At 37.1% G+C, this 11,570-nt stretch overlaps 1 protein-coding gene across 1 annotated transcript in view; it reads right to left on the bottom strand.

Annotated features, from left to right (window-relative positions):
- The window catches only part of SLC6A15 (solute carrier family 6 (neutral amino acid transporter), member 15), a 74,987-nt gene that overhangs the window by 44,993 nt on the left and 18,424 nt on the right, over positions 1 to 11,570 (bottom strand). Inside the window, exon 2 of the mRNA XM_006882533.1 lies at positions 3,762 to 4,225. Within this exon, the coding sequence (XP_006882595.1) occupies positions 3,762 to 4,050 (289 nt within the window). The 5' untranslated portion in view covers positions 4,051 to 4,225. The remainder of the gene's footprint in view (positions 1 to 3,761; positions 4,226 to 11,570) is intronic.

Here is an 11,570-nt window from a genome sequence, read left to right as displayed (position 1 = left end):
GGAGAAATGTGGCATCAGGATTGGTGGAAGATCTATCAACAATCTGTGTTATGCGGATGACACAACTCTGTTGAAACTGAGGAGGACCTAGAAGTGCTTGCTGTAGAGAGTCAAGGACTGCAACCTTCAATATGGATTGAGGCTCAATGTCAAGAATACAAAGATTCTCACCATTGGGTCAATTGGCAGCATCAAGATGGATGGTGAAGAGATTGAGATTGTTCAGTTTTAGTTTGCTTGACTCCACGGTCAACACTCTTGGCACCAGCAGCCAGGAATTAAAAGATGTACTGCAATGGGAAACTCTGCTGTTAGGGACCTCTCCATAGTACTGGTGAGCAATGGTGTCTCTCTGGAGACTAATGTGAGACTGACACAGGCCATGGTCTTTGCAATCACTTGTTATGCATCAGTGAGTTGGACAATGACTAGGGAGAATATAAGGAGAATTGATGCCTTTGAGCTATGATGCTGGAGAAGAGTATGGAGTGTACCAAGAACTGCTAAGAAAACAAACAGATTCATCCTTGAGAGGGTTAAACCAGGCTGCTCCTTGGAGACAAAGATTCTGAGGCTTAGTCTGACATACTTTGGACATGTTGTAAGGAGGGACCAGTCCTTGGAGAGGGACGTCATGCTTGGGAGGGTGGAGGGACAGTGCAGGAGGGGAAGACCCTCTATGATTTGGATTGATTCTGGGGTAATAGGGATGAGTGTATTGGAGACAGTGCCATTGGCACAGGACAGAGCAGAGTTTAAGGCTGTTGTACATAGGGTCACTATGAATCACAAGCGACTTGATGGCACATAAGAACATTCCCATTTTACAGGTGCAGGAACTTAGCTAAAATAAGTGAGGTGATTTGTGAAAAGTTATGTAGCCAGTATGTGAAATACCAGGCTTCAAAACAACTGACTTCAAAATCTGACCTCTCCTCTATATAACTTAACCATTGTGCATTATATATAATATCTTTAGACAAGTTCATTTATATTTTTCTTCCATTATTCATAAAGCATAAAGTAGGGAGCACTAGTGGTCTAGTGGGTAAAGAACTGCATTGACAACCCAAAAGCTAGAGGTTTTAATTCACCTGATGCCTCATGGGAGAAAGATGGACAATCTCCTGCTGGGTGATTTATAGCCTCTGTAAACCTACCTGTTGTAGGGTCTGCTATGAATGGCTTCTGACAGGAAAGTGCATTATAACAACAACATTCATAAAGTACTTTGAATGACTAATGAATAAAACTCAAGTAGCCTGAGATATTAAACAATCAAAAGATTTTCCTCAAACATCTGAGGTTGTTAACAATTGCAGCTTGCTTGTAACCACCATCAAAACTCTAGGCACTAGCAGATAGGAAATCCAAAGACAAATTGCACTGGGAAAAATCTCCTGTCAGGGGCCTTTCCTAAGTGCTGAAAAGCAATGATGTCAGTCTAGAGACTAAGGTGCACCTAATCCAGGCCATGGTCTTCACAATTACTTGTTATGCTTTAGAAAGCTGGATAATGACTAAGGATGACAGAAGAAGAATCAATGCTTTCAAATTGTGGTGCTAGAGAACAGTCTTGAACATACGGTCAACTGTCAAGAAAACAAATAGGTCTGTCTTGGAGAGGGTGAAACCAAGTTTCTCCTTGGAGGCTAGGATTTTGAAGCTCCACCTCATATACTTTGGGCATGTGGCCAGGAGAGACAGGTCCTTGGAGAAGGACATCATGATTGGATATGTGGACAGTCAGTGCAGGAGAGGAAGACTCCAGAGGAGATGGATTGATACAGTAACTGGGGCAATGGGGGTTGGTGTGTCAGAACTAATGAGACTGGCTCAGGACAGGGCTAGGTTCAGAGCTGCTGTAAAAATGGTTGCTATAGGTCAGAGGCAACTCAACGGCACATAACAACAACAACTTACATATCTAGACAAGTCAATACTATTCTGCATACTGAGTCACCATTTTGTACTCTACATCTTGAAATTAAATTCATTTGTATTATATGATAAACTATTTATTAATTGCATATATTAAAGAGGAGACAATACTCTTTATAAACTGAAGATGCATGCTTGCTTAAAGAATAGCTCTCTCAAACACATTTTGCATTAAATGGACAATCCAACCTAAACAGTCTTCTTATGAAGATACAATGTAAAAGTTTCATAATCAGAATTAATCATCCTGTGCTGACAAAAAGAATGATTTGTGAATACTTACACACAGTTCATTTTATAAATAAGTAATATGTAATGTTACTGAGGTGCTAACAACTTCACAGAATTTATGAGTGGTGTATCACCAGCTAGCTACATGTACTGACTTTTAGATTTTATGAAGAATGGTCCAATAAGCTACATCCTTCAGTTTTCTTATTTTGTGCCTGGTTAAATTAACTAATGTAGATCTCAACTACATTGAATTACCATAACACTTAAACATTTATGTTTCCTTCACTGGCTATAAAGAATTTTCACATTTTAAACATAATACATTATTAGTAACTGTGTATATTAAAACTAGATTGAAAATGAAAAATCATACTTATTTAATTATCAAAATTATCATAAATTAGAATCATACATCAAAATACTAATTCTATTCTATGTGGCTGGAAATGCATGCATATGTAATATTTAGATTTAACCACACTTTAACAGCTTTCATAGAACTAGATAATTTACAAAACAAGTATTACTGTATTTAAGTTTACTTCAGGTATATAGAGCTAACATCCTACATGAATAATCTCTTCTTTTGAATAGGTTTAATTTTTCTTTGTTTTATTGCTAAGAAAATTTTCCCAAGTTACTAACTACAAAAATGTTGAACTATCAACAGTGATGCAAATACAGTCTTAAAAAAATGAAGGTTTTTATAATTTAAAAGTTTTCTTTAAAATGGCATATTTCCCCAATATAAATTAATATAGGAAACTTAATATAGAACATATATATGGATAAAAAATATCTGGAATTTTATTAGCTTTATATCTCCTCTAAGGAGATCTACAGATGTCTGGAGAACATTTGAAGTTCATGATCATTCTCAATTATATCTCATATTTGTTTTTTGAAAAAATAAGACAATTTTATTAAACAGGTGAAAAGCCATGTGGAGAAAATTCTGTCTTTCTTCCCCAATTTTGTCTCATATCATAAACATTAGAAAACTATCCAGAGAGACATAAGAAACAAAACAATTCCTAAAGAAAAGGCTAGTGATTTCTTTATAGGATCCACAGGATAAAGAAATTAGGATCCTTAAAAAATCATTCCACATTCCTTGCAAATCAATCTGTTCCAAGGGAAACCAAACCTGAAAACACATTCAAGTTTACTTCCCATAAAAGAATTTATTTAGCTCTACAATGGAATTTATAGCTTCCAAAATAATGAAGGAAATAATAAAATTCTTAAAGCTCTGTCTCACATACTTTGGGCACAGGGCCAGAAAGGACCAGTCCTTGGAGAAGGACATCATGCTCAGAAAAGCGGAGGGACAGCACTGGAGAGGAGGACCCTAGATGAGATAGATTGACATGGTAACTGGAGCAATGACATTAGATGTGTCAGAATCAGTGAGACTGGGTCACGATAGGGCAGGGTTCAGAGATACTGTACATAGGGTCGCTATGAGTCGTGGGTGACTCAGCATATAACAACAACAACAACAACAATTAAACTTTTGTAACAACAGGAGCTACTTGCAGAACCCAATTTTCAATTTAAAGTATCAATTAATGATAAGAACTTACCACCTCCATTCTTCTGACATAGGTATGGGAATCGCCAAACATTCCCTAAACCTACAGAAAATCCAACTTGGGCCAGTATGTATTGTAGTTTACTGTTCCAAGCTGGTCTTTCATCTTCAACTTCAGATCCTTCTTCAACATCAACATCTTTATCATCTTGAACATCAACAATTAGTTCACTCTTCTTAAAAGCTTCATCAGCTGAGTCTTCATGAGAAAGAAGATCTTTGACCGATTCAATAACTTCATCATCTAGTTCTCTTTTCACCACCTTGCTATTCTTAGGCATTTGAAAGTCTGGATAATATTTTTTTTTAACCTCCTTAGTGCAAATAAGGTAATTAATTTTTTAAACTGTGACTAGGTAATACATAAACACCAAGGAGAATATTAAAGAAATCTTTGATTAAAAGTGATAAAGTTGTGAGGCTCCTGGATCTCTAGGTTCAATATTTTGTAAGTGCCTGTAAAATAAAGTTGAAATGTTATAAATATGAAATGAAAAAAGTTAATGTCAAATCACTCTTTCCTTTATTTTGTTTATTTATGTTTGATTTCTTATCCTTTATTCAGAGACAAGCCAAATATAAAAGTTATGTCCATAGACCAATGAGATTTTTTTTTAATTTAAAATGTAGGCAACTAAGAACGCAAAATGTGTCTCTTCAAAGATGGGTCAAAAGGCTTTAAGTAGAATATTCCATGCCTTCCTCCATTTCTACCAAAACAACAACTACAACAACAAAAAACCCCAAAACTAGACTTTTCTGATAAAATTTTCATTAGATATACATTATGAATCACAGAAAGGAGCCAATTGTACTTCTAACTTGTAAGTATAATAGATGAATCCATATAGAGAGAAACCAGGGTGGTTTATTTTTTCCTTTTAAAATATTCTTTATCTAGACCATGTAACTTAGTCTTTACTTTTAAATTTGAATGAATAGAAGAAAGGGGAAAATATTGTAACAGTTTTTGAAAATAATATTCTACATTTGCTTAGTTACATTCTCCCTTCTTGAAATTTAATCTTGAAAAGAATAATGAAGAAATAAAAAGGTTGGCATATCACTCAAGTCCTTAAAGGCATTATGCCAAGCTGTAATTGCTACCGTAGTCATGGATTCTGGTCACTTGGTTTTCAAAATTACTTTCATTCTTGCCCTTTACTCACTCATTGCCCAGCACCCATTGTTACAGAGAACATAAGGGACTTAGCTAATAATTTCGTTTTGCATGTCAGCCACAGTTAGGTTTTAAAGCTCGCAAACAAATAATCTAACTATATATAATAAAAAAATTATAAATAATTATATTTCTTTTCAATTATCTGTAAGTATATACGCATAAATAAATACATAGAAAAATTCAGGAATTGTTATAATATTTAAATATGGAATTATGTTTACTTCCCCCCATATTCCCATTTCTGTATTACTTTGTTTTATAAGTATTTGGCAATATTCTTTTTCAGAATAAAGCTATTCTAAAACATTTTTAAATCAACACAATAAATTCCTAATTCAGTCATTCTCAACTCTAATAATTTTTTACTTCAAAGTGGTTTTTAACCGTTCTTTAATAAGAATGTTGCATCTATTTAAAGTCTCTAATATTAATTCTTAAATCAATGGATCAACTTTTAAAAACAAAGCCAAACATGACCCAGTCATCTAGGATTTAGAATGGAGTGAACTGATTCTATAAAGCTTAGAGGACAGTAACTTCTTTAAAAATCTACTACATTTATATATTTCCCCATCTCTTTCTTTCAACAATGTTTCATATTTCAATATAGAGGTCTGTCTATCTTCTGTGAAATCATTTATGGGATTTTTCTATTTATATTACTTTCTATTTAATTGTGTGAATTGTCCTTGCTGGGATATGTAATAAATTTTACCTAATGCAGATTTCTGCTAAAGAGCTCATTAGGATGATACAGGATAGGGCAAGATTTCAGATCTGTTGTTCAGAGGGTCACTATAAGTCATAGCTCACTAAACATCACCTAACAGTAACACCAACAATAAAGGCATTCTGTTCTGAAGTATTGCAATATTCAAGTTTTAGTTTTCTATAATTATCTCAAAAATTTCTACAACTAAGATGACATCATCTGTAAATGCAGTTTAACCACTACTTTTCTCAATTGTTTAGCTTTATTTTTCTTGATTTATCATACTGGCTAAACCAACCAATATAATATCGGTTGAAAGTGTCAAATGAAGACATTCAGCTCTTGATATTGCTGAGAAAGACTTAAATAACTCACTTTTGGAATAATGGTACCAATAGATTTCCCCCACCCCATATTGATGCCTCATATTGCTTTAAATAAGTCTCTGTTATTCCTAATGTTTTTTAAAAAACACACTACTTTCAATTTTGACAAATAATTTGTTCACCTTTATTAACATTATCATCCCTGTACTTACTAATCTGTTTAACATAGAGTATAACCCTGCTTGCTAAAACTGAAGAGGACCTGAAGCACCTGCTGCAGAGGGTCAAGGATGGCGGCCTACAATATGGATTGAGGCTCAATGTCAAGAAGACAAAGATTCTCCACACTAGACCAATTGGCAGCATCAGGACAGTTGGTGAAGAGATTGAGATTGTTCACAGCTTTAGTTTGCTTGGCTCCACAGTCAACACTCTTGGAACCAGTAGCCAGGAAATTAAAAGGCGCATTGCCATGGGAAAGTCTGCTGTTAGGGACCTCTCCAAAGTACTGAAGAGCAATGGTGTCTCTTTGGAGACTAAGGTGCGTCTGATATAGGCCATGGTCTTCGCAATCACTTGTTATACATCAGAGACTAGGACAATGACCAAGGAGGATAGAAGGAGAATTGATGCCTTTGAGCTGTGGTGCTGGAGAAGAGTACTGAGAGTACCATGGACTGCTAGGAAAACAGACAGATTCATCCTGAAAAGGGTTAAACCAGGTGGCTCCTTGGAGGCAAGGATTCTGAGGCTCTGTCTTACATACTTTGGACATGTTGTGAGGAGAGAGCAGTCCTTGGAGAAGAACATCATGCTTGGGAGGGTGGAGGGACAGTGCAGGAGGGGAAGGCCCTCTATGAGTTGGATTGATTCAGTGACTGGAATAATTGGGATGGGAGTGTCAGAGAAAGTGCAATTGGCACAGGACAGAGCAGAGTTTAGGGCTGTTGTACATAGGGTCGCTGTGAGTCACAAGAGACTCGACGGCATATAACAACAACAAAAAATATATAAATTGGTTTTATATATTAAATCAATCTTTCATTTGTTGTACATTTCTCACTTGATCAAGAAATAATTGTTATAGTTCAAAATCATAGCTACATTTATGTTAAACAAAACAAAAGGACAGCTCAACCCTACTTTTACTACACATTGATTACAACAGGCTCAAGCCTAAATTGTGAAAGTGATATAATAAATGATAAAAATCTTATATTAAGTAACCATTAGTCAAAATAATGAAAGAATGGTTTAAAATGTCAAATACTGAAAATGTCCAGAAATAGGAAACACATTATACAATGAGAAAAGTATTCATTAAGCAAGACATAAAATCTATATTCTCCAAACATCAGAGATTCAAAATGTATGAAGAAAAATCAGATATGGCTGTAAAGAGAAAAGAGGCTGTTAGACACCGTCAAGTCAAAACTGAATTGCATGGAAGGAGACTGCCCATTTCTCACACAGAGTAGCTGGTGGATATAAACTACATACCTTTGAGTCAGCAGGGCAACTCCTTACCACTGTGCCACTGGAGCTCCCTATAAAGACAAACACACAAATAAAAAATTACAAGTGTAGACTGTAATAATATTTTAGTTATCTAGTGTTACTATAAATTTGAATATAAGGAGTGATGGCTTTAAAAGTTGAAATATATTCTTCCACAGTTGAAGTGACTAAAAAGCAGAATTCTGGATGAGAGCTCTAGGAGAAGGCTGTACTTGTAACTCCAGGAGAAAAATTCTTGTCTTTTTTTAGCTTTTCTTGTTCAGTTCCACGGTGATATTCATATAGTATTAATTTTCTCCCCTTTGTGTTTCCTGATTCTGTGCCACATCTGTTTCTTCTAGATCTCACAAATAACTCCCTTACTTATACCGTTAAATGAGAGATGTTATTTGTTGTTAGGTGCCATAAAGCGGATGATGACTCACAGCGACTCTATGATGGAAACGGTGCTCTAACCTGCACTTCATCACCTCCATGCTGCTCAAGAGCTGGTTGTTGTAGTCACTGTATCACTTCATCTCTTTAAGTCAAGATTCATCTAATACAAGCAATGATCTCTCAAGTTCCACAGCCTCTTCTAAATCCAGCTTGAAATATGATAGCTTGCTACTGCTGTACTGTTCTACCTGTTTTTGAATAATATTCACCAAGATTTTTCTTAACCTAAAGTAATTCAACAGAGTGTGGAAAATATCGAACAGTATCTTTGATATCACAAGCAAGCAAGAGTCTGCTGAAGATAATCCAAAAACAATTGGAACAGCACCTCAACAGAGAACTTCCTGAATTGCAGGCTGGGTTTAGAAGAGGCTGTGGTACTAGGGATATTATAGCTAATGTCAGATGGATCTTGGCTGAAAGCAGGGAGCACCAGAGGAATGTCTGTGATTCATTGACTGTGCAAAGACATTTGACTGTGTAGATCATAAGAAACTGTGGCTGACACAGTGAATAGGAATCCCAGAACACTTGACTCTGCTTATGTAAAACCTATACTTGGACAAGGAGGCAGTCATCAGAACAGAACAAGGAAACACTGCATGGTTCAAAATTGGGAAGGATGTGCACCAAGGATGTGTCCTATCTCCATCTATACTCAATCTAGTAGTGTTATTGTTGTTGTTACGTGCCATTGAGCCACCTGTGACTCATAGCAACTGTATGTGCAACAGCCCTAAACCCTGCTCTGCCAATCTCACTATCTCTGACATACTTACACCCATTACCCCAGTCACTGAATTATCCATCTTATAGAGTGTCTTGCTCTCCTGCTATGTCCCTCCACTCTCCCAAGCATGATGTCTCTCTCCAAGGACTGGTTCCACCTTGTAACACGTCCAAAGTATGTCAGAAGAAGCTTCAGAATCCTTGCCTCCAAGGAGCAGCCTGGTATAACCCTCTGCAGGATTAACATATTGGTTCTCTTAGCAGTCCATGGTATATTAATACTCTTTTCCAGCACCACAACTCAAAGGTATCAATTCTCCTTCTATCATCCCAGTGGAAAAGATTATCTGGGAGGCTGGCGTCTATGAGGAGAAATGTAGCATAAGGATTGGAAGCAGACTCATCAACAACCTGCATTAAACAGATGACACAACCTTGCTTGCTGAAACTGAGGAAGATTTGAAGCACTTGCAACAGACGTTCAAGGACTACAGCCTTCAGTATGGATTGAAGTTCAACATAAAGAAAAGAAAAAAGATTCTCACCACCGGGCCAATTGGCATCATCATGATAGATGGTGAAGAGATTGAGATGTTGACAGCTTCAGTTTGCTTGCCTCCACAATCAACAATCTTGGTACCAGCAGCCAGGAAATTAAAAGACGAATTGTATTGGGAAATTCTGCTGTCAGAGACCTCTACAAGGTACTGAGGAGCAACGATGTCAGTCTGGAAACTAAAGTGCACCTAATATGGGCCATGGTCTTTGCAATTCCTTGCTATGCATCAGAAATCTGGACAATGACTAGGGTTGACAGAAGGAGAACGGATACCTTTGAGCTGTGGTTCTGGAGAAGAGTATTGAATATACAATGGCCTGCTAGGAGAACAAGTTCCTTCTGGAGAGGGTGAAGCCAGGCTGCTTCTTGGAGGCAAGGATTCTGAAGCTGCTTCTGATATACTTTGGACATGTTGCAGGGCAGGATCTGCCCTTGGAGAGGGACATCATGCTTGGGAGGGTGGAGGGACACTTCAGGAGAGGAAGACTCTCAAAGCGATGGATGGATTCAGTGACTGAGGTAATGGTAATAAGTCAATCAGAGACAATAAGACTGGCAAGGGATAAAGAAGAGTTTAGGGCTGTTGTACAAAGGGTCGCTATGTGTCACAGGTGACTTGATGGCACACTAGAACAACAAAAGTGATAATGTAACTTTCAGAATCTCCTTTATCATCCATTTTTTATTTTTCTTTCTTTTGCTCTCTTCTCAGATCATATCCTTGATGTCACAGCACAACTCATATGGTTTGCCATAATTGGTGGTAAGTGTTTCAAATCTATTGTTAAGATTACTTTTAAATTCAGATGGAACAGACTTGAGCTCATATTGTTTCTTGTGGACTAGTTTTAAGTGTCTTCCACCTCAGTTTGAACCTGCCTAGGATAATTTACGGTCTTTTCCACAGTAAGCACGTGTCCTGGTTCTGAGTGCTGATACTGAGATTCTCCAATGATTCCCCCCACAGCTATAGTTAACCTAATTTCTACACACAGTCCATTTGGTGAGGTCCACGTGTAAAATCAGCATCTGTGTTTCTCTCTCTTTAAGGTAAAAACAGTAAATATAGATACATTCGAAAGTTACATCCAAAAAGAATTGGCCTCCCTCTTTGAAAGGAAATATGGAGGAAAGGCCCATTTGTTTTCTTATAAAAAATATTTATAATGAATAAATCATTGAACATACAAAATTTGATCATTCTATTTCTGGCTTTTTTTTTCTGTCACCACGTCCATATTTTCCAACTACTCTTCCTTCTTTGCTTCCAACTTTTGCATTCCAGTCACCAGTTACAATTAATACATTTTGATTGCATGTTTGGTGAATTTCATACTGCAAAATTTTATAAAAACCTTCAATTTCCTCCTCTTTCCCTTGTGCTGGTACATGCTGCTGCTGTTGTTGTTAGGTGCCATCAAGTTGCCTTTGACTCACAGTGACTCTAAGTACATTTGCTCTGAACCCTGTCCTATCCTAAGCCAATCTCATTGTCTCTGACAGACCTAATCCCACTTCGCTAGTTACTGAGTCTACCCATCTCATCCTGAGTCTTCCTCTTCTGTGCTGTCCCTCCACCCTTCCAAGCATGATGTCCCTCTCCAAGGACTGGTCCATCATGGCCACGTGCCCACGTATATGGATAATATCCTGTCCCTTACAACAGTGATTTGACTATAGAACTTGAAATTGTCTTTTGAGTTATGAATGCAACACAAATCTCCCTATATTTTTCATTCCCAGCTTAGTATACCATGTGACTGTTTGATTTGGAGTGGTCTAGGCCAGTCTCTCACCTCATTAAAACCTAGAATGTTGATATTTATGCATTCCATCGCCTTTTTCACAAATTCTAGTTTTCTAACATTCACACTTCAGACTTTCCATATTCCAATTATTAACTTGGGAGGAACTGAAAGCATTATGCTGAGTGAAATTACTCAGTTCCACAAGGATAAATATTGCCTAAAACCATTATTATAAAATGAGTATAAGGATCCAAGAGGGTTGGGGGGAGGGTGGAAGCAGAGGGATAAGGAGCTACAGGGGAAGGGGGAGATTAGTCATGGGGTTATGCAATTTTATGGGTGGGGGTGTGAGGGAAATTGAAAGAATCTGTTCTCTAATATAATGCATTCGAATTTTGCACATAAACTAGTGTAAAAGTTAAAAGAAAATAAAAATGCTGTTGTTGTTATGGGCTGTCCAGTAGCTTGCAACTCATAGCGACGCTATGTACAACAGCCCTAAACTCTGCTCTGTCCTGTACCAATCGCACTGTCTCTGACACTCCCATCCCAATTATCCCAGTCACTGAATCAGTCCACCTCATAGAG

The sequence above is a fragment of the Elephantulus edwardii genome, unplaced genomic scaffold, assembly GCF_000299155.1.
Source record: "Elephantulus edwardii isolate Elephantulus edwardi_28Jun2011 unplaced genomic scaffold, EleEdw1.0 scaffold00021, whole genome shotgun sequence".
NCBI lineage: Eukaryota > Metazoa > Chordata > Mammalia > Macroscelidea > Macroscelididae > Elephantulus > Elephantulus edwardii.
Note: the sequence above shows the minus strand (reverse complement) of the source record. Positions and strands in the feature narration are given on the sequence as shown.